Genomic DNA, 24,797 nt, shown 5'->3' on the forward strand with positions numbered 1-24,797 from the left:
ATTTCAGAAATTTAGGTTACAAAAATAAAGCCAACAAGCGACTGCACATGTTGTTCAGTTAACTGCCACTCAGCAAGCTGCAGCGTCGAGATACGACTATGTATGATCCCAAAACAGGGCAAATGTTTAACTAAGGGCTCTGTTCACATCTGCACTCTCCTCCGGTCAGTCTGTTTTTTTACAGCAAGAATGAGGTTATTCTTGGCACTAAAAAAAAACCAAAAAAAAACAGAAACCCACCCATTATAAGCCAAAGCAGTCATGGATTCGGTAAGAATGTAAGCCATGACGCGGCTAGAACCACACGGGACAGAAATGCTGCGGATTACAGTCCCAGCCATGTAGATGAGATTTAAAGAGGCTCTGTCACCACAAATTTACTGCACAGCAGGTGTAGTCTCGCGAGATTACGCTGCAAACGTTAGTGAAGTGTCAGGATTCTGAATAGACATCCCGTCCTGGCTGGAGGTAATGTATATTCATTGTCAGGACACTTGATTAACGTTAATGTGTGTGTATGTGGCTGCACATAGTGATCTAGTAAGAACACGATGCTGCTGTGTAAATGAATTGAGAGAAAAGTGTATGACACGGATTAGTCAGCGTCATACACTTCTCTCCACAACGCCCACTTGGCCAAAAAAGTAAAACACGCCCAGTTGGGCATTAAGAAACTCATTAGCATAAAGCTAAAATAGGTCATAACTGTCAAAAATGATCGTTTTTCTAAATAAAAAGCACTGTTGTCAACTACATTACAGCGCCGATCACATTATGTACAAGATAGGGCACTTATAATGTGGTGACAGAGCCTCTTTAAAAACAAATCTCATCCACATGCTGCTGAACATTTTCCAGACGGAAATCAGAGCATGCTGCGGATCAAAACCAGGTATGCTCATTCCGTTCTGGATGTTCACTGTGGATTTTATACTTTTCAACGTAGAAGGGATGAAATCCGCAGAAAAATGTGCACAAATCTGTGGGGGAAATCAAATTTACAATAGTTTTACCAGACACGGTTCACAACTGTCTGTATACTGGAGTGCTGTGAGATGGTGTTGCGCATGCTGCGGGGCGTTACAAATACCCCCGTAAAGTAGCGGTCTTTTCCCACTGGCCTGCAGGCTTCTAATCAGGACAAATGCTTATAAATGGGTCAATTTTGATAAAACCTTTATATTAGGAAATTGCTCATATTGCAACTACCTCATATCATAAAGTAGCTCTACATCTGAAAGGTAAACGCAGATGAAGGTCTAAAGATTACCACTGGAATTTCTAAAGAAGCTTTTAAGAAAATGTAGTAGAATAATAAACTATACTCCACTTTGTAGCAGAAAGCAATTTGCGGAAGCATCATTCTTTAATGGACCCCAAAGCCAGTCATCCCTTAACTCCTCGGTAGTGAAATAGGCGGTTATCATTACAGGTAAAGCCCAAGGATGTTGAACTGAAATAAATGGAACTGCTCGGCTGCACAGGATTGCTTTCGTGTTGGTGGCCATTTGTAACGTGTGGATTGTGTGTATGAATATTTTATTCCAGCCGTTTTTTTTTTTAGATTGCGAACTTATAGGTCAAGTCCTGGCAGTTTTCATGTAGCAACCTTTAGAGGCCCTGATGGGTTTAATGCCATTCTTCATACATTCGCACCAACCCAAAAAAGCTGCAGTCTCACAATGTAACAGTATCTGCAAAACAGGGAATTCAGCTCCGCTCCCGGCGTCTAACATTGTAGAACATTCAGGCTGCCTGTGCTTGCTGCCTCCATGAAAACCAATACCACCAAGCTGCAATGTGTGTTGTTTATGTGGAGCTAAAGTTAGTAGCTGAAACCGGCACCGTGGAAAATAAATCAAAATGGTGCGTAGATACGATACAGATATGTTCCGAAGAGAGATATGAAGCTGAAAATAGGAGTAAAGTAGGAAAAAAATAAGCAGCCAATGTATCCAATGAGGGCACATGCCATGCTGCACAGGATAAGATTTTCCTATAAACTAGATACAATGGACCACATTTACCCAGACTGGTCATTTATTTTTATTTTTTTACCAAAATTGTCACCGGTTTCACATATTCTTAATAAATGTTGCTCAAACTAGGTCTCCTTGGAGACCATGGCAACTTTTCTAATCGCTTACCAAAATTTGTCAAGCGACGAGAAACAAAAGTTGAATTTTTACTTGCAAATTTTACAGCTAATTTATCACGTCACTAAAGTAAACTGCTTTGTAAATATGGGCCATAGACTTCAAATCAAATACAAACAAATTATCCAGTGATCCTTTATTTACTGAAAAGTAGATTATATAAAGTGTTGGGCGTTTGCTCAGTAGGAAACTTTTAGACGTAGTGGCCAACTAATTGTACATGGTAGAACTTGTATTTTACATTTACTCTTTACTATGTATTAAAGATGCATTCTAGAAAATAGGTTTAGATCATCAACGATATTGGTGTCGCTACTTTCCCCAGAGCCTCGCCGTAAACCCATAGAGATCTGGCAAGCTTCAGGACCTGTTCAGTAATACTCAGGATTCTCTGTAACCTGGAAAAAAGTCTACACAGTGGATGTCGAGAGAAAGTCGCACGCTGGTTGGATGAAGGGGATTTAATTATGAAGGGAATAGCAATAAAATGAGAGGCGATGTTGTACACCAACACCGAACCCCATAGTAAAGTATTGCATTGTACCTATTGAAGCAAAAAAGTGATGAGTCTGGTCACTGCAGCATCAATGAATTCTGCTGTAGCGGACGCCTATGTGCCAATCATTTAAAGACACTCCTTTTATTTCAATTAAAAAATTGCTTAGTAATAATGCGTCTATAATGGTGGTTAGGTCACGACTCTTTACTGGGTGATCTATTGATCCAACATCCATATTTCACCGTATCTTCAAAAAGAATTACCTGGGAGATGGACATAGACCCAATGGTTCAAAAACATTCCTTCATTTACTACACAAACCACTGGTCGCACTAACGGACAGTAAATAGGTACATAATAAATCTGACAGGTGCGTACAAACCATATGTACTTGGCCCACAGCCATTGGCATTCTGGGGCATGGAAGGGGTAAAGAATGGGGAGAGCTGATCTACTGGTTTTCCCAGCTATTTGTATGAAACTCAAAAGTTAAAGTATTTTTGTTAAAGTGGGGGGGTTACTCCATATTGATAGGATACTGTTCAGCCATTGAAGCCAGACGTACAATACAACATGGCACATACGTTAATCTTAAAGGTTTACATCATCCTAAAAACGAGCCGGTTTATTTAAACGAATAAAAGTGAAAACTCCTTTGAACAAGGTGCAATAACAATATATAAATGTGATAAATTTCGGCTAAACACAGAGGCGGTGACATAGCGTTCCCAAGCTGTTTGTTTTGCTCCGCTCCTGACTATTTTTAGTCTTTTCATTGAGATTGCTGCATTTTCTCCGTGCCTTCCTTTTATATCATCTTGTGGTTTTACAGTCTTTAGAAGTATGCAGAGCATTGAGAGCTTTATTTTCCCTGGGAAGAATAGAGCATAAAGCCGTGCCAAAAACATTAGAAGCAAAACCGCATAACAGCACCGTTTGTGCCACGCGTCAAATACCCAGAGTTACAGAGCGGCGAGGCAGCACAGAGTCTCGTCCATGTTAAATATATTGATCACTTTAAGGCAACGTTTGCACCAACTTCCTTCCTATACATTACACAAACTACATTTTGACAAGAATTTGTATACATCTGTGACAATGATGAACATACCATGAAATACTCTCCAGCATATACAGTGAATAACTGGCTAAAGGTAGGTAGCACAGCAGGAGTACGTATACCAAAGACACAAGTAAAGCCATGCATGATAAAAATGTTTTTTTTTTTCTTTTAAATGTATGTCATGTGAGGGGTCAAGACGCCTAGGGGGGGGGGGGGATTTAAAAATGGGACTCCCTATGTCATGTTTTGCCTTGTACCTTCAATATCTGGCATATGTCTGGCCAGCAGAACTCTAGGGGCCCATTAAACGTATGTGCTAAATGTATAGCCTGAATATAGTGTGAACAGAGCCATAATTGACCAAAGAAAACCAAAAGTAGTGGCTAAAGCTGGAAATACACACAGACTTTGTTTGATAGTTACAAGTCACCGTCCATAAAAACACAATGAGCTGTGTAACAGATGTGACTTTATAGATCGATGGTAATGTGCTGCAATTTAAATCTTTTTGCTTACGTAGAATAACATGTACACGTGACTGCCACACAAGAAAATATCACTTTCAATGGGGGAAAAAGAACTATAAAAGCAGTGTGGCCAAAGTTTCATAATGTTGAATAGTTGAGATTTTGGTCACTACTGTGCCTTACAATCGTGTTGTGCATTACACTAGCCTTGGGCTTTAACCGGGAGAATTTTCCAGATCCATATCACTTAAAGAGGCTCTGTCACCAGATTTTGCAACCCCTATCTGCTATTGCAACAGATCGGCGCTGCAATGTAGATTACAGTAACGTTTTTATTTTTTTTAAACGAGCATTTTTGGCCAAGTTATGACCATTTTTGTAGTTATGCAAATGAGGCTTGCAAAAGTCCAAGTGGGTGTGTTTAAAAGTAAAAGTCCAAGTGGGCGTGTATTATGTGCGTACATCGGGGCGTTTTTAATACTTTTACTAGCTGGGCGCTCTGATGAGAAGTATCATCCACTTCTCTTCAGAACGCCCAGCTTCTGCCAGATCACGCTGTGACGTCACTCACAGGTCCTGCATCGTGTCAGACGAGCGAGGACACATCGGCACCAGAGGCTACAGTTGATTCTGCAGCAGCATCAGCGTTTGCAGGTAAGTAGCTACATCGACTTACCTGCTAACGCCGATGCAGAATCAACTGAAGCCTCTGGTGCCGATGTGTCCTCGCTCGTCTGACACGATGCAGGACCTGTGAGTGACGTCACAGCGTGATCTGGCAGAAGCTGGGCGTTCTGAAGAGAAGTGGATGATACTTCTCATCAGAACGCCCAGCTAGTAAAAGTATTAAAAACGCCCCGATGTACGCACATAATACACGCCCACTTGGACTTTTGCAAGCCTCATTTGCATAACTACAAAAATGGTCATAACTTGGCCAAAAATGCTCGTTTTAAAAAAATAAAAACGTTACTGTAATCTACATTGCAGCGCCTATCTGCTGCAATAGCAGATAGGGGTTGCAAAATCTGGTGACAGAGCCTCTTTAAGTATAGGACAGGTACCGTGTACAGAGTCAACATTAAGCCATCGAGCCAGTAATATATGCATATTCCTATATGGCTGTATTTATACATGTATTCTATATTCAGATGACTTAAGACATAAAAACAAATAAAAGCACTGCAACAAAATGGAACTGTAAGAACGCTATATACGAAGCTACACGCAGAAAAAAACAGCAATATGTTGGGTCCATATTTTCACTTTATTTTAAAGTTGCTTGGGAATCCTTAGTTAGCAACTCTCAACAATCAGTGACGATTCTGTATACACCATGTGAATGGCGATTAAAATAGAGTAGGGCAGCACCGCGGAGTTCCCACAATAGGATTATAATATCTAGTATCAGCTACTAGGATATGGACAGCGCTCAGTGCTAACAGATAGCATATTTATAATGCGTAAACAGGCATTTCCAGCTCAGTAAGTGGTAATGTCAAGTTGTATGTCAACCTACGATTGGCATCCCATTGCCTAGGATATCATCCTGATCCACTTTTCTGCCAAAAGTTGAATAATAAGCAATTAAAATATTGGCTTCCCTCTAAAGGGTTAAAGCTTAAATTAGTAGACATAATAAACAGCGATGCGCTATAAGGGAGCAACAAAAACTCAACGGGAACCCTATAGATAAAAGTTATTTTGCCGCCACAGGAATTCACAAGATCTGTCTCCAGAAGATCCAGTTTATGCTTAAACCTCCAGCTTTGTGGGGGCGGAGAGCGAGCTATCAGATAGCTGTGAGCCGTGGCTCACAGCCATTAAATTCTTTGCTGCTCCCTGCTTTCCCTGCGTATCGTTTTCCGATCGCACAGAGCTTCCATCAGCTGCGTGACCTCACGTTTGAGGACACATTTTAAAAGTAAAGTCCTCTTGGGGTTTCCAGCTCACAGCCATCGTGGCTACACACAGAGCCAAACATGTGCGCTCCAGAAAGATGTTTACAGTCTAAATTCCAGTACAGTTCAACTGTATTACATTATGCTCAATTTTGATCACAAGTTACTAGGCAATAAGGAAAAAAAAATAGTCACATTATAAAAACGCTCTTATTTAGTGCACACGTCCTGCAAAGCTTACCTTCCTCCTTTACAGAGACTCCACCTTGGCTAATTTGCATTAGAATGTAAAATTATTCACATTTGGTACATTTAGTTCTTAGTTTTGTCCTATTGAACTACATAGTAGTGAAAAAGAAATGTAAAAAATTGTGTCAAACGACTCCCCTTATCTCAGCTTCCTGGACCTCTATAAAAGGTCAACTGTACTCAATCCTCAATTTTCAGGTTTCGAATGGAGTTAGATTTTAAAAGAGGTTGTCTCATGAGGACCCCTTTTCAAAAATAAGCCAACGCGGTGAATAGCGGATTGTCAGGGGTGAGAGAAGCCAGACCCTTGGCAATCAGGCGTGATCGCCGGGGGAAGCGGAGGCCAGCCACGCTATATCCACCGTAGCGGGACCAGCTCTGACACAGAGGCAGGGTCCCAAGTAAGGGAACCCTTTATGACAACCAAATACCCTAAAAGAGTATATTAACAGAAGTTGTCCTGTAAACATCACTCATCCACATTGTACTGAGCCAAGGTGCTTGTTGCCTTCCATCTGGAGCTGGTTGTTCTCCAACGCTGGACAGACACAGGTTTTCTACTCAACTTCATGGTTTACTATGAAGCTCACGGGCACATGGTTTAATGGCTCGTTACTGAAACCACACACTAGAACATGAAAGATAATCCTCATTAAGTCTAAAGGATACTTAGAAATACAGATCAGAAATGCCGGCACCTGTGCAGCGCTACGAGCCAGCACCACGCAGCCATTACGCCTTCTGTAGGGTGAGCAATCCCCGGTTACATCTTTTAAAGTCTTCAAATCTGAACAGCTGTTTAACTACTTTGTAGGTGAGAAAATAACAGGCATTGCAGACGATCCTAAATAGCTGAAACCATTGTTATGGAGTAGCTACAGCCACTTATTTCTACTCACAGAATTTGGCTCATTGCAGCGCAGATTGAACATTCATCACATAATCTGGACCCTTGGAACATCTATATTAGTAATTCAATTGCACAAATGATTATTACAGCACTCTGTCAAAGAGCGGCAATGGATATACATTGACAGAACGTATATTCAGGTCCATAATTACCAGTATATAAAAAAAAAAAAAAAAAAAACACAACCTACAAACAGGGAATACAGGAGGAGTAACTCACATAAACAAGCACCCACAGTACTTTAAGAATTAGAGTATTCCCCTCTTAGATATTTATGGCATATCTATAGGTTATGATAGGTGGGGCAAGCTTAGAAATGAATGGAGAGCGCTGTGGACATGCAAAGTCACCTCACCCGGTGGAATAGAGGGTCAGGGGACCCGAGGTGAGAGACCCCATCTTATCAGACTTATGGCTGATGACTAGATCCTGTGGATATGCCATAAATAGGAAAACCCCTTTAAGTCATAGGATGCATGTTATGTTTAAAAGGAAAACTTTCCAATCATTTTGCAACTTTAAATCTACTTAAAATGTTGTGGTTTTTTTTGTGCAAATACTTTGCTTTACTAATGCTGTACTCATTTTTTTTATTCTAGGTTTTATTCTCCATTTAGACAATGGTAAACTCAGAGTTATGCAGAATTCCCGTTACCAGGGAATTGTGGGAGCTTAGAAAAGTTACACAGCTAAGCGGTAAGGTCACATGACTGTCTACAGCCTAAAGATAAACCGCATACAAATTCCAAGAAGGAACCTGTATACTTTTTACTTTGGATGTGAATGGTATAGAATACATAGCATAAAATCAGCACAAGGCTCGGAATAGAAATCTACATAAAAAGTGGAGTAACTTAGTACATTTTAATTATGACATTTTGTGTGCAGTTTTCCTTTAAAGCACAGCTAGTTGGAAGTTAGGAGCAAACTGCCATCGCGCCGGTTTACTTGGCTGAATTGGAAAAAGTATTTAACAGGGAAGAATTAGAGATCTGTCAATTTGAGTCCTGTTCCTAGGGCCCCGCAAAGTCAAGGAGTCCGGTTGATACACCATTAATTTCATTACAATATCCCTAACCTAATCTCAGCCTTGTGTGTCTATACTGGCCTGCGACCAGACTGCTTTCTGCCAAGATGAATCGAGGACACGAATCACAGAAAATGTGTAATACCGTCTAGGAATTCAAGGTCAGACTGTTTAGAAAGGGTGGAGGGTAGTAAAATACTTCATGTTTTACATACTGAAAGAGAATTTAAGAAGGAAAAAAAAAAAAAAAGTGAGGTTGTTCAAACAAGATACACAAGTCCTGCCAGAACGTTAGGAATCCTAAAGCTTCCTCATATAACCCGATCTGAAATATGTTCCAAGACCACACAAACTGATGCTTTAAAGGGAACCCGTCACTATGTTCATGTCCTACATGAGTGACAGGGACATTGAGCTGTAGGTTTTAGAAGATACCATACCTTTAACAATGGCACGTTTGGTGCAAGCCAACAGGATTGGGCAGAGGTGTGCAATGGGTGGCTCTCCTCTCTCCCACCCTAAACACGGTTTTTGACAAACCTCTTCCTATACACATAGTGCACAATCCCAACCACGCAGCGACTTTACTGAGGAACAAAAGGTTTACATAAGGTTTCTTTATGGGAGGACGCACTCTATGTATATAATAACCTGCTCTCGGGCACCAAATTGTTACACATCAGACAGGTCACAGTTTGAGCACAAAGTCTGCTTACTTTTAGAAGGGTTGCTAGTCTCAGAGAACTCCTTTAATACCCGGAGTGGTGTTTTTTTTTTACCACAGTGGCCACATACTACATAGTAGTAAAAAAATGTAAGATATCCCATTTACATTAGGAGACAACGTATCTGCACTACTACCCCAAAGTGAGGTTAAAACAAACATGCACGTCCCTATAGGAGTATAGTGATCATCCATAAAGCATATATAGTTATATGCTGTATAAAGTGGACCGTGATGTTGCAGTAATGGACCTGCTTAAGCCATAGAAGCAACAAAATATGAAAAAAACTAAAAAAAACTATTGGCAATAAAATCTTCCGGAGTCTAGAATCTCCAAAGGTTATCTTTAAATGAATTATGAAAGGACACATTGCTAGGAGGCAAAAGCCCTGCACAGCTTCTACATAGTCTGAATACTAGAACAGCAGGACAATGGATGCTGGAACACATATGGCGAGTTGGCTGGACGCCATTTGTGCAGTCACTCACTACTGCTCTTAGTTTTATATTCCAGTCTCCAGCGATGTCCATTTAAAACTTATGAGGAAGCAGCATCTTCCACAGCTGCCTTCTCATTGCTTTTATGGCCCGAGACTAAAGATACATTTCCCTTGTAATTATCAGCGCATCAGATCTCTGGTACCACAGGCTAAAACACAAACCGGCAAGTTGGCTGGGCCCGGTAGTTGATGTGGTTTCTGACAAATGCTCTTGATAGACGTAGGAGAGGAGATTACAGTTCATTTTCAGTTTTTACCTGGACTACGTGTTTTGCAAAAAAAAATAATTAAAAAAGTATAAATCCATATAAAAAAGACAAAAACTCCAAAAACATCCACCGCTATTCAGAGATGATTTACTAAACTCAGATTCCAATGCAATGTCCTACTGAATAAAACTCTGAAGCCCTGAGGATGAATAGACATTGCCACCCAATTAGATCAGAATGGGAAGGCTTGAGGGACTTTGTGTGCGCCTGATAATAGCAAGCCTCTGCCCCAGAGATCCGGCCCAACAAAGGCCTGTGTGAAACAAGCTTTGAAGACACAATAACATTCCTCTGCTGAGCTTCAAGCCCCGCGGGCTCAGCAGCGCCAAAAACAGCCACTCGCTCTTCCATATTCAAGCACATTCCTAACCAGAAGTTCAAAGGACTACAAGATAACATGACAAAGCTGCACCTTTCTGCTGAAAAAATTAAACTGTTAAGAGCAACACGGCATCCCTCTAACATATTAAATATCATGCAACTGCACTTTTCTTACATCAGAAACTTAAAGGTGTTGTCCCACCATTAAATATCATTCAAAGATCCTAAAAAATTAACAGTGTTTGTCATTTCAATGATGTGAGAAAAAAAAAAAAAAAGAGATAGTGAAGAGATATGACAAATTACATAATATGGCACCACCTGGTATTTAAAGTGCAAAGCAATGTGCACGTCCACATACTGAGCAGAGCTGCCCAATCGGCTTGGTATAGTATTCATCTGTTCACTGCAGAGCAGCTAACAAATTGTTCCTTCCCTGACAAGCAGGGAAGAAAGGAGAGTCTCTGCAGTAGCATGGTAGTATAGGGGAGGAGACTCGTTAATATAGTAAAGCTCTGCTTCCTGACCGTAGATATTAACCCTGCACATGCCCACTCAGCCTTTGTTTTACGTCACTATATTTTTAGGATTTTCTAAGGCATTGCATTCGGCAGATGTTAAGTCTATATCTTCACTACTCTGGATCCCATTTTACATCTGCTTGTCTGCAGGGAAAGTAAAAAGGTACTATATTGTCAGCTGCCAGAAGGGGAAGGAGACTCCCCTCACAGCACCAATATGAAAAGGATTCCTGGGAGAAACCCTTTAAGACAATTCTCTCTCAATACTAGATTAGGCTTTGTTCACATATCCATTCCGTCAGAATAGAGCCCCGACTGACACAAACGGAAGCCATAGGTTTCCGTTTCCATCACCATTGATTATAGTGGTGACGAATTTGGTTTCAACGGTTTATATGGGCTCCGTTCCGACGGAAAGCTCAGACGGAACGTCAGAAAGGAGCCCTGGTGCAGAGGTGAACGAAGCCTAACCCATTATCCTGTGCAAAACGACTATTGGTCGTTTATGGCCATAACCATATTTTACTCACATTCCAGAAAGTTTCTTGGTATTTATAAGCCAAAACTGGAAACTGAAATGTTTGCTTCCAATGACATCACTGCAAATTCAGCTGCAGTCATCCTGTCATCATGAAACAAATATATGTCACTTGACCACGATGATCTTGCCTTCAGTGACAGCACTAAGGGCCGCGTGTTAGATGCCCGTTGGCTGCTGAAAAGACCCAGTTAACTCTGAAGTGCAATAAAAGGAGACACCGATAGCACAAATAGATGATATGAACACAAAACAATATCGGCTTATTTAATTTTCTACATGACAATGCTCTGATGGCCAGGACAGACGGCATGAGACAAAATGCTACATTGTGTGGTGTTGAGCCGTATTTGTTGGCTGCAAAATATGTGGAGGAACATGTTTAATCCCCAAATTGTTGAGCATTTATATTACATGATTTTGCATCATTAGGCTATGAAGCAATGGGGGACGTTGAAACCATCATATTGCCACAGAGGAAAAGGCTAAAACCATAGAGACTGATGCAACTAGAACATTAAACCCAATTGTATGCATTATTCTGCCCATTGATGTCCCTTTTTGATATATTTATCACTGACATCAAAAAATTGACGGGCTTTGCGTTACTCATTAAATGTGATGCTAAATTTAAATGGGAAGTCTGCAATACATTTTTCACATTCTCCAGTTTTTATAACCTGTTTCCGTTTGTGGAGGGATCTCACTGTAAAGCATGCCCCAATCCACATTCAATAGGAGCATTGGAGGCTCCTAAGCAGTCTGCTCCTCTGGACGAGGATCTGGGCCTCAGGGTATGCCTCAGACAGGGCACCTCTTATTACATACACATGCTATAAAAAGGAATTTGAAGAGTGGTTGTTAAAATTATACAACCGCAATGTTTTCTACACAAAAAATGAGGTATCCGACTTTTTGGGAGATCCTGATTGTCGTTAGTGCTTGTAACTTAGGGCCTGTTCACATCAGCGTTGGGTTCCGTTGACCTTTCCGTCTGAGGAACCCATCAACGGAAAGACAAAACGTAAACCATAGCTTCGTTTGCATTACCATTTCAATGGTGATGCTTCCGTTGCTAATGGTTTCCGTTTGTCTCTGTTCCGTAAGGTTTCAGTTTTTTTGACGGAATAGCGCAGTCGACTGCACTATGGTTTACAGCAAAAACGGAACCGATTAGCAACGGAATCATTACCATTGAAATCAATGGTAATGCAAACGGAAACTATGGTTTCCGTTTGTCTTTCCATTGATGGGTTCCTCCAACGGAAAGGTCTGACTGAACCCATCAACGGAACCGAACGCGGATGAGAACACCCTAAACGTGCTTTGTAGAGCAAAAAAAAAAAAATTTAGAGGATGTTCCGTTTAAAAGATACGCGACTGCAGACGCCAAGTGCCGACTTTAATCTGCTGGGAAGATCACTTAATAAAAGATTATATCTTCTCATATCTGTGGCAGGGGGAACCGCTGCCGCCTGCCTGACGAACCCTTTGTAGCAATGAGGGATTTTCTCAGACATTGTGCTAATTAGGTAACTGCAGGTGGGATGGCAATGTGCAGCTGGCTGTCAGCGTTGGGAAGCGCAGATGAAACCAGTGAAGCCCGGCACACGTGTAGCAGGAACAGACAAGCACAACCGCCCAGCAAATCTGACTTGTAAAGGCTTCGTTCCAACATACAGTATTAGAGGGCTAGAACAGCTGGACATTGGCTGATAAGTGGGCACATTTCACACGAATAGTCTGTGGTTTCCCGTACAGGATTCTCAGCTTGACAGTTGCATCCGCCCATGAATGGAAAGTGATCAAGTGATCAGAAATGCTCACTGTGGTGCAATGAGGTTCTAGGACAAATTAGTTAACTCTTTGCAATTACACGTTCCTTCTGTTTATTCACAGAAAAGATAAGGATAAGATCCATGCTGTGCCGGGAAAGGAGGGGTATAGAAAAAACAAATATGAAAGCACAGGAAATACGAATCAGCAAAACAAGGAAGCAATCGTCAGCTTTATTCACGTCGTATTATAAAATCGTGTACTGTATTAAAAAAAAAACACTAAAGAACGTGCCCAAATGTTTAATTTATAAAATTGGAATCTCTAATAGAACACAGATTTCTAACATAGCAAAACATTGACAAGAAAAATAACACAAAAAGAGAACATCTCCCAGCTACTTTAACGATAAATCTCTAAAGACATCTTCTGAGAGTGACCTAGATCTGTCAGATTTAATCAGAAAATTGCACGTCAATACATCTCCAAGCTCCCCAGCAAATAAAGTAAACAAACGAAACGCTCATTCCCATCTCACAAGAAATTAGAGATTTATGTAGCAGAGGGCAGTTTCCGGAGACGTGACTTTAAACTAAACTATTTACATTTTGCTCCTTTTTAAAGAACTGGAACGGTTATTTTAAAGGACCATTTACTGAAAATACATATAGTGCTAAATATAGCGAAATCGCTCACGCAGCTGAACGTACCAGAGGTTACTTTTGCTCAGAAACCAAAATATAACCAAAAAGCAAATGCTTGTTTTACCTTAAAGAAGCGAACGTTCCTCGCAAAAGCGGTAGCTACACAAAATGTAAGGAGGTGGAAACTAAGTAATCAATAGAAATAGTGCAGGTTGGACAATTTTGGAACTGCTACATTTAATGATGCCAAAGCGTAGCGCCGGATGGGCATGCTACATGGATGGAAAATGATGTTTTACACTCCGAGCTGGGCAGCTCGGAGTGTAAATTACTCTTTAAAGCCCAGATCTACTTGAAACCTGAGTGTCTATTCCCTTAATAGCATTTGTACAGGGTTAAGGAGTTAAAAATAAAATCTTAGTCCCTAAAGAAAGTTATTTATTTTTTTTAGCCATGGAAAAAATAAAAATCGCTGGGGTCGAAATTGTTCCCTCCACGTCAAAAGGTAGACACAAGGATGTCTAAAGCCGCTCTACAGTGTGAGGATCGCATCAAACATCTAGAATCCTGTGAAGGTGACATGAGAGGAGCAGGATGCCTGAACTTTTAGGCTTGGAGTGGAATTAGGCTTTAAAGATCAGTCAGTAGCAGTTTTAGTACTTCCAACCTACATGTCATATTTATACATGACAAAACTTCGTTAGCGCACACTAACCTCAGATACATCATTTTAGTTTTCCTCCTTCGATTTTTTTTTTTTTCTCTAGTACACACTGGGAATTGTCACCGTAATAAAGCAAACTAGACTGGGATTTAATCTTACACCAAGATTTGGATGAGGTTTCCTCCATTCCACCAAAAATAAAAGCAGAGTAAAGTATCCTCCTCTCTTCTGTGTGGTGAAGAACCTAATCATTGCTTTACAAGAGAAGGAATAGCCTGCCCAAGGCAGAAGATTACCTAGAAGACAGAGCCGTAGACCCATCACAACAGAGCATCAGGGGGCTGGAGCTGGAGCCATTATCCTGCCATTATCATCCAAAAACAAATCAAGTTTTAGTGCTGAAAGTTAATGGAGATGCTCACCTTTCCACATGTAAAAAAAAAAGATCTAGATGAGGCCGGATGCCAACTGTGCAGTAGATTGTTGACTTTCGCCAAAGGTCATGTTATGCAGCCCTCCAATTGCATGGGCTACATGACAAGCTGGGTCAAGTTACAGGAGGTTCCCATGAGAAAAGGACTAGAATATTTGTTGTAAGTGTTAATAAAGTCAGTCTATGGTATAAAAAAAAAAAACCTAAGAGGATATAGGTCATTCTTATTTAATATGATGGCACCGGATAAGGATCAAAATCAGTAAACCAATAAGTTTCAATTCAGGATTTTGCTCTCCACATTCCAACATATAACAACTTAACAGCATTTGTTTGATCTAGGAAACACCATATCGGTCAGAGCGGAGGAAGAACTCCTCTCCACCCCCTGGTCTCTTACTGACATCTCTACATCCATCACCGGATTTCCCTCTAATAATGGAGAAGCCCATCCTCCACAATGGAAACACAAATTTATCTGGACACAATTACTAAAACCTCCAGAGCATGCAGATACCTTTCCAAGAAGTCACCGAGCATGAGGTTTGGATGTCCCTCTATTTTAATTTGTAGTTACGGAAATGTCATTCTAACACATATGGACACACAACGAGAGGAAACCGAAGCAACTACAGCTATTATAGCAGATTTAATGGGATTCCATAGGCTTGTGCCCAGGCTATATAAAGCAGCTAAAGTATGATCAGAAGAAAGTGTCAGATGCAGCCATAACCTGCCACATGAATGCAGTAATAAGACCCCGCAGGTGTCAATGGAAATTTCCACTAACGCATAACAGTAGTGCAACATTCAAATCAGACTTCTATGGGCAAAGAACAACCTGCGAAAACTCCCAATCGGACTAGAGCTGTATGATAATCTGGAGTTGTGTACTGAACAGCAAGTCACGGTCTAGTCTGACCATTATATAAAACTCTGTACATGTACTGCCCATATAAAAATCACATAGTCCAATGATCAAAGTCTGGCACAACATATAAAACGCTATATAGTAATGAATCTTTACTAGGTAAACAGTAGCAAACTGAGTTTTCAGTGAGGATTGCATTAATTCATGATCTCAGCCGTTTTTCTTTTCACAACAATGTGGCAGAAGTATAATTCTAATTCATGCAAAAAAAATAATAAAAGAAAACTCCTAACCAATGCTGATCAGAAATATAAAATCTCTTTTAAATGGCAATTTTGGTGTCCCCCCCCCCCCCCCCCCCATTAACAGGCTGAACATAAAAATTACAGTGGATGTCTCATCTAGAAAGTGGCTTATTAAATTGAGGCATGGCGATCAGTGGTTGGTTATACATTGCCCCTGCAGGAGAAATGTATTATTACATGCAAAACTTGGATTTGCCAGAACGAGAGACACTCTTTGTTAGCAGCTCTTTGCTTTGCCAAATAGAGTGGTCCTGAGTGGAAGAGCCACCTCTGAAATCCTTATGCCCTAACAGGTCATAAGAAAAGGGTTTGTCTTCATGAGATAACCCCCTTTAAAACAGCCTAAAGTTTGGACATTGTAGACCGTTTGAGCAATCATATCGGTTAAGCAACTTTTATAGGTGTAAAAGACAAACTGGATAGTGGATTGCACTGTATGAAGTTATTAAACATAAATAAATCACATATCAATGACAAAAGCAAAAGATCTTTGTCTGCAGAAGATGTGAACGAATTCATAGCACTGTTTGCTCTAACAATATTACAGAGGTCTGGGAATGGAATGGCATTCCTGCGGTTTAATTAAGTAAAAAAATACTCTAGTAGATTGGCCTGAACATGGGAAACTGATATACCATTCTCAGCAGTCAATCACGTCTTTAGCCTTTTGCTGGTTTGGAAAGAGAAAAGAGCATGGCCTATGAACAGAGGCTCAAAAAAAAGGAAGGCGGCTTGCAAGCTACTCAAAACAAGGAGGAAAACAGCATGTGACAAGTTTAGATCGATCCAACATTCAGCAGAAGTGGAGAAAATACAACAGATCAGCATCTTTGCAGCTACTTTTATACCAAAAGCCAGAAACAACTGAACGGATATCACAGTCATGTAAACGAGCAATAAAACGTCACTGCAGTGCATCAGATTACATGCAAACAAAACCTACGGGTTTATTTGTAGCAATTACCGCTATGATCTGACCGATCTTATGAATGATCGATTCCATCCTAAAACTTACTATGGTCCTGTACACCACGACTCACCAACCAGCAGAACGAGGACATGAATCAGTAGGTCAAGCACTAGGGAGAAGTAAAGTCATAGAAATTTGATATAAGTTGGACATAATGACCAATTTCCACTACATCCAAATATCAGCTGGAAATCTCACGACCATTCAGAAATTTTCCATCCATGCCCGATCGGATTGTGTTCCGGAGCGATTGTCTTCTGACAGATTATCAGGCTAACCGCAGGTAGTTTGGCGTTTGAACCTCCCCTGGCTGTGTTATCGGAAAGCGTCCAATGCTAACATGTATTATTCTAAACAATACTGTACAGTAGAAGTATGTGAAATACAAAATACATTTTTCACCTAAAAAGGAAAATGTACCCATTAACCCACTATTTGACAAAGGCATAGACACAAACCATACATCGTGTCAATATAATCTGCAGAAACTATATCTAACTTATTATTTGCTCTGGAGATACAATGATTTTGTATTATTGTTCATGCAAGAAAATGTTAGCTGGCATGGAAAGTATTGCCAACCTGGATAGAAGAGTTCTAGAGACAGTGTTGCTATTAGTTTATATGAACGATTTGCATTTAATGGAGGAAGCCCCTACACAAATACTAAATACTTTCACGCTTTACATTAAATTCAGAGTCATGGAGCTCGAGTTGCTCTTTTCTAAACACAACTAACTTCACAAACTGCTAATTTGTCCGAATCTAAATGATTAAAAACAGACTCTGCCAGGACCACTTCTGTCTAAAGTTTTCATTTAAGGAAAAAAAAAAAAAAAAAGATCAATTTCAAAACTCAACGCGGCCCTGACTGTACTCCATAGGCCTAGCATCAGATTACCTTACATGACCTTAACTCATTAAATCAGTTATTTCTACTGATAGGAAGAATCTGATGTCACAGTGAACATTATTTTATATTTGTTTACCCAATACAGATTGCAATGTGAGCATCCAAGTAGGACAGGCCGAGATAAGCTATCAATAGTTATAAAGGGCATTTCACATGTGATAAATATTGACAGCAAGTCCAAACTACAAGAACATTGTTTGTAGGATCACAATTTTTAAAGCCAGGTCCGACCCGTTATGATCTGAACATGCTGCTTTCTTTAAGGTTACAACGTGAACACGAAAAAAAACGTTTAACCACTAAAGTACATTCAGACGACAAAACACGTCACCTCTAGTCCTAAATAGTTACAACTCAAATATATATATATATATATATATATATATATTTTATTACACACACTACAAAAGCAAGAAAAAGCCATCTAAATATAAAAGAAACAAGCAGTTAAAAGCCGCCTGCAATGTTCTGCTGAGGCAGGACTTCAGCTCAGACCGTACACCAGTAAACATCAATTCCCTCTATATCAGACACAAAAAGCAGACAGGGTGTCTCCTACGTGCACGCTGTAAAGGCGCACACCTGCCGGCAGCCACAGCACATGCAGCTATACAGGACGCCTGGCGGCTTCCATGCTGCCCAATGTGGAAAGGAAGGGTGCCAAGTTATCGGACAAGACAGTGTGTGAGGGACAGAAGACTAATGGGAACACAATGTGTCAGGCTGCCCCAGGACAATGCATTAAAAGTTAAATGAGAGACCTCTATAACTAATCTGAGGCGTTCTGCAAAAAAAGATCATCATCTTGAAAAACCACAATAAGATGCACGTGGGAACAGATGTGGTGTTGTTTAGCCAACTGGTGGAGCTTTCTGTTGTCAGCTAAACGCAGTGGAGTCAAAAGTGCTTACAATGGGTCAAGTAAGTAACAGCAAATGATGGCTTATCAAGACAGTGTAATGACATACAAAAACAAGGAGCACACGGAGCGGATTCAGGAGGAGGAAGAGTAAACAAGTCGACACAGAAGAGCATGCTGCTGCCAAATGGTTAGAGAGGGGTTAGGGGGTTAAGCGGATGTGTGCTAAGGAAGAGAGGGCAGGATGGAAGTAATGATAGATTCCCACACTCAAATGTGTTCATTCATGAAGCTCCGCTGGTCCACTAAAGAAAGGTGCAGGATTACATCATCAACCTATTACCTTACATAGGTCTCTTCCACAACACATAGTAAATTCCCCATTCACACGCACTGTCACTTTAAAAGTTTGAGAATTAAACAATTTGGTATTGCACTCTTGGATGATACATTGTTTCAAGTGAACTTTGAGGTTTAGAGTCTACATTTAGATGAACAGAACGCAGAGGTTTGCAAAAATAAATCAGATATTATAAAAAAAATTGGAAATGTAGTGAATAATAATGCCAAAATTTCCACCGTGCAAATAAAACACATAAGAGAACGGACAGAATCTATTTTTCTAATAAACGCCAGGAGAAATGAACAAAACATAAAAAAGAGAGAAGTCAGGGCTTTATGTTATCAAACAGCAAAACACCCAAATAATGGACGTAAAGCCAGAGAATACCAAAAGGGGAGATATTCACTCAGATTTTAGGATTGACTTCTCCCATGTATGGGGGCGTCAGTCAGACACAAAGACATGTGAAACAAAGGGAGCACTGGAGGGTCTAATGACTGCTCCTTACTACATCAAAGCCTTCCACCTGCTGACAAGCTACAACGTTTACATTTAGCATATCCCACAGAAATTCATGCTGTTACCCTGTAGATACCAACGCCATGATGGCAACAAGCCACCAACAGGCAAACAAGATTCTTGACCTCTAGACATGAGCTGCCTCCGAACACACAAGACCACTCCGCAGTGCTGCAAATACCTCACCCTGGCAAAATAAAACACGTGGCTTCACTACAGTAACTTTCTATAGCATTACACGTTATTACGGAGAGAAGTTTAACATCAATGGTAGACCAGCACACATGGTGAACACACAATGAAGTTACACATTCAGCTCTGCTACATATCTAAAACACAAATTGCAATTACAATAGAAATATAAACACTAAACAAAAAGGTTAAAAATCATAAATACATTTTGACACAATTACAGGTCTCTAGCAGATCAGAAGAATGCAGGAACTGGACGACCATGCCCCACCTTTCTTGACCTCTGTCACTATTTGTACAACAGTGAAACTTGCATCACGAGTCCCATGTAGTGACCAGTTTACAAAGTTCTACCTTTTCTAGTAGCAAGGGGCACCTTAAAAATGGGAATTATTACAGAAATACACAAATAACCTCAACATGGATAAAACAGATAAGCCACCGCTTATATTAAATCCTGGTTCACCCATAACCATGCGGCACTACCACTTCTGACACATGGTGCGGTATGAAATGAACACCGTCTTAGGTACTGGATTTATGGTATGGTGTATAATGCCAGGATCACACACAGTTTTAATGCGGTTTTTGACTGTGGACTCAAAAGAAAGGTGATGTGTCTGTTTTCTCTATACCTTACCTTCCTTTTTGATCCACTTCTATGGCTTAAAAAAAAAAAAAAAGCCAAAAACTGCACCAAAAGAGTGTGTGTGTGACCCTGGCCTTAGTACCTTGGTTATAGAGTAAAGTTTCCGATAGTTTTAGGAGCTGTAATTCTGTAACCTACCTTCTGTCTCTGCCTGACTCCTGCGTCCATCCAACTTGTGGAAAGTGATGCTAGCATAAGCACTCAGATCATCTGAGGGGTGGGTGATGCCAGTCTGATGGGGGTTACAATGTTCCAGGCCACTAAAATCTTTAACTAGATCCAAATCAATGTAATTGAGGCCATTGTGATGGTGATCTAAAGGTTGCTGTGACTCTCTCCTGACAGACTCTCCAGGCCTGAGCCAGACATTCTCAAATGAAGCAGAACTATGTCTCTTTACATCATCTCCAGAAACAGGTCCGGCACTGACTCGGGCTGTGGTAGGGGTAGAAGAAAAGGTCTCCGAGCTGTGTCGCCTCCTACCCTGTGGGTCACCTGCCCTGACAACTTTGGCACTCTGGTTGCGATTTGGGCTTAGGCTTACACGGGTAAATGCACTTGGGCCAGTGCCCTGGCCCAGGAGAGAGCAGGAGGTTTCGGCTAGGCTTGCAGAAGGTGGGGGAGCAGGCAAGATATCAGGTACTCCACCAATTGACATTTCTGCATAATTACTGTTACAAGATGGAGAAATTGGTTTAGGAGTGGTCCTGGCAGGTGGTAATTGACTGTAGTCTGAACAAAGAGAACCAAGTTGCATGCTCATATAGTCCCGCTGAATGGGCTTTCCTCGAATAGGCGGACGACTACTACATAGGTCTGTTGAACACACAGTACTGACAGGTTTACAAGAGTATGCATTTTTTGCCCTCCGGTGCTTGAGGTCCATGTTCATGTATTCAGATAAATTCTCTCTCTGAGGAACCACTCTACTCTGCACGTACGATGGTGAATGTACAGCAGATATCAGTCCCCCAAGGAATATCTTTTCATTGAACTCTATGTTCACATACTCCCCGGGGCTCTTTGGCTCCGGAGGTAAAGCAGGTTCCCGAGCCCTAGGCAACGTGCTGGCCTTACTACTACTTTCTAAAGACAACCGCGTGGGCCTGGTCAATCTGCTGCTCCTTCCTTGGAGACAAATTTCACTTTTTCGGCTCTGCTGGGGTTCTTGTCCCCCAAGACTATCACTGCTTGTGGAAGAAGAGGAGGATTCCTCAGTGTACAAAGGATGACCCGAGCTTACAGACGTGCGTAAATGGCCGTCATCATTCTTCCGGTGAGCATGCTTAAAGGACCTTGGCAGAGAAAAGTAAGAATAGACAGGTTTGGATGGCTCTTCAACAGAATTTAGATAGCAATCTGGGGGAGTGCTAGTAGTAGAACCACTAGCTGGTGACATATTAATATAGTCACTGCAAGCCAATTTGCCATCATTGCTCTCTATGGACAACTTTGGGTTGGCACCATTTGTCCAAATTTTGGTATAGTTACAGCTGTCTGGAGAGCAGCTGCCACTGGGAGACATCATCATATAGCCATTGGAGTCGACTTCTGTATGTCGCCTTGGGTTGATAATCTGCTGTGGGGCAGACACACTTTTAGGACTCATGGGCATGTAGTCACCATTTTTAGTAGGCACAGGAGCAACACCTGGTGACATTGGCATATAACCATCATCACTGTGGTTTGGTCTGTTATTTTCCAGATGGAGATCTAGGCACTCTTCTGGATATGAGTAAGTGGGCACAAAAGCAGAGTGCCTAAAAGATGAGAGTCGTAGAGGATAAGAAGGCATCATCTCAGTATATTCCTCTATTGATGACTGTGAAGGAGTCTTCTGGTGAGAAACAGTGGGAGGGGAAGTACCTGAGGAATGGGTCCTCTTTCTGAACACTTTGTCAAGGTCGGAGTTCTCCTCTCCCCTACTTAATTGGTACCTCTGCGGTGTGCTTCTCTGTATTAGATTGTTGGTTTTGCCCATGCTGATGTAGTTGTTCAAGTCTTCTTCTCGAGCTGGAGGCGTATGCCCTAGAGAATCTGGCGTCACGCTTCGGAAGGAGCTTCTGAAATCACAAGGACTGGATCCATACTCGTCAGAGGAAATAAAACCACCATCACTAGGGGAACCTGAAACTGAGGCACTGGATCTTCGAGGACACAGGCAGTCAGAAGTGGAGCCATGTCCACTTGTGCTGCTAGAGGATAAACTTACAGGACTTGTAGCAGAGGGTGAGCAACGACTGGCTGGCATGGGAATGGAGCGACTATGGTTCAGAGGTGGGTGAAGCCGTGAACCGCCCTTGTGACGATGCGACTGGGCCCTGCCAGCACTGGGGCTAACTGGACTGCCATCCATCGAGGCGGGCCTTGACATTGTACCCTCTCCATCGCTTGAAGCTCGAACTCTAAATGAGGATGAAGATCCATGTTTACCGGTTCCTCCAGCGGGAGAGGTGGCTGTAACACTTTCTGTGCGGGCTCTCCTGTTTAAACCTACTTGGCTTGGTGGAGGATGGTTAAGGTGATGCCTCCGAAGAGGTACAGAAATAGGGTTGGAGCAATTAGAAGATGATTGACTCTTACTGCGAGGTCGAAATTCGTCACTTAACGCTTTCATAGCTTCAAGGATGGTCTCGTGCATATTTTGCGCCACTACGGAGTCGTCCACTTGCATCCAAAATTCTCCAGCACCTGTAACTGCAGAGCGACCAACTTCGATAAAGAAGAAATTTTCCGAGTGACCACATCGCCGGATGTTCATGAGCTGCAACACTACGGCTGCCGCATCAGAGTTAAGTTTAACCAAACTGATTGTTCGGTGGGTCAGGCACAAACGGTAGATTCCAACAAGATTTTTAAGTTGCCCTAAACCCTTGGGCTTCATTATCACTTGCCACACTTCCTTAAAGGCCAGACCAGGGGGGTTCACTTCCCCATACACATCCTCTCCATTTATTCCATCATGCACCCCATTGGCAGCTCCTTCACTGTAATGATGGTGGGGATGAGCTTTACCCCGGTTATGCATGTCCACTAAAGCCTGATACCATCCCTCCTGTTCTTGATCACAGTCTGCAGCAATGGCAAAACACTCATCTTTCGTGTACAGGGCGACTAAATGTTTGTTCTTTGAATCCGCCCTCTTGTTGATATTAAAGCAGCTTTCCAGTGGAATGGACCTTTTTGGGGCCCCAGATTTGTGCCTCCACTTTTTTTCATTCTCATAGTACTCCAGACGGGCTAAACCGGACTCGCTGGCAGCTCGGAGCACGAAAAATCTTTTGTGCATGCTCTTAGGTTTTCTAAGGTAGCCCACCTTCTTGACATCAGAGAAGTTCTCTTGAGGCGGAGGGTCTGTTGGGCTGGCCATGGTACCAAAGTATAAATAATAGTACAAAACAAAAATATAGTCCTTGTAAATAAAGTCACTATGCAAATTCACAGATCATTCAGCACCACTGTGGAGGGGTAGAAAAGAACCGCAGTAACGTGAAGCAGCAGCAGAAGCAATACGTCCACTTTGCAGAGTTGTATTCCCGTTGGATCAAGAAATCCACAGAGTATCGGAGCCCACCGGCAATAAGCCCAATGTAATCCTGTGCAGGGCGACTTGTCCACACCCGGGGAGCCTCATTGCGGGTTACATGTGTCGGCAGAGCAGGGTCTGTCTGTCTGGATGGACGCAAGCACCACTGCGGTATCTGGGCAATCACTGTGAACTCGGCTTAATCCTCCCAGCGGGCTGCAGGGACCAGACACCCCTCCAATGTCACTGCTGGGAGGGGATCAGTCTATGTGTGTCCCCATTCAGTCCCAACGCGTTGCAGAAAGTGGCATCTGATGAGAAGAGGAGAGCAGGTAGCCGTACGCCCACCCCCGCCTGATCCTCCAACCCCGGCTGCAAACTAGAGACTTATCCCCCTCCCTCACTCCGGGGTGCACGACCGGACCGTAGCTGCAGTGAAGGGAGGAGGAGGTGCGCTGATAAAGAAGTGCTCAGGGGGAGAGATCGGTCCAGGAGTTGCCGGAGTTTCTGCCAGGCTTCCTCTCTCCCCCCACCTCTCCTTGCGAAATAAACCAAAACAAGCTGTGTCTGTGTCTGAGTTCCCGGGAGCGCAGCCCCCGCCCCTTCTCCCAGCTCCCGCCACCTCCTTCTCCCTCACAGCAACACGTGACCGCTCTAGCAGAAGAACCACACACACACACTGCGTGGAGCAGAAGCCGCCAGCCTCACCCTACCCTGCTATCTACAGTGCGCTAAAGACACGCCCTATTTACTTTCCTACTATGGAGCGGCGAGAGGCGTTGGAGGGTAATCCCGCAATCTAATTGGCCGTTCCTATCTATCAATCTTTGCTGCACCGCCACTCCTCTCTTCCAAGGAGAGGTTTGGTTGAGGTGTGGCGTAGTAAAAAGGCGTAGACGCCATTCAGTTCAATGTTATTTATTTAAAGTGAATGTATTGCGCGGTGTATTGGCGTGCCCTGCTGCTGTGCCGTGTGTAAGGCGCAGTC

General features: G+C 42.1%; 1 protein-coding gene across 1 annotated transcript in view; it reads right to left on the reverse strand.

The window, feature by feature from the left end:
* The window catches only part of IRS1 (insulin receptor substrate 1), a 36,051-nt gene extending 11,620 nt beyond the window's left edge, over positions 1-24,431 (reverse strand). The window contains exon 1 of the mRNA XM_075861483.1: positions 20,422-24,431. Within this exon, the coding sequence (XP_075717598.1) occupies positions 20,422-23,653 (3,232 nt within the window). The 5' untranslated portion in view covers positions 23,654-24,431. The remainder of the gene's footprint in view (positions 1-20,421) is intronic.
* Positions 24,432-24,797: the final 366 nt, after the last annotated feature.

This window comes from Rhinoderma darwinii, chromosome 4 (assembly GCF_050947455.1).
Source record: "Rhinoderma darwinii isolate aRhiDar2 chromosome 4, aRhiDar2.hap1, whole genome shotgun sequence".
NCBI lineage: Eukaryota > Metazoa > Chordata > Amphibia > Anura > Rhinodermatidae > Rhinoderma > Rhinoderma darwinii.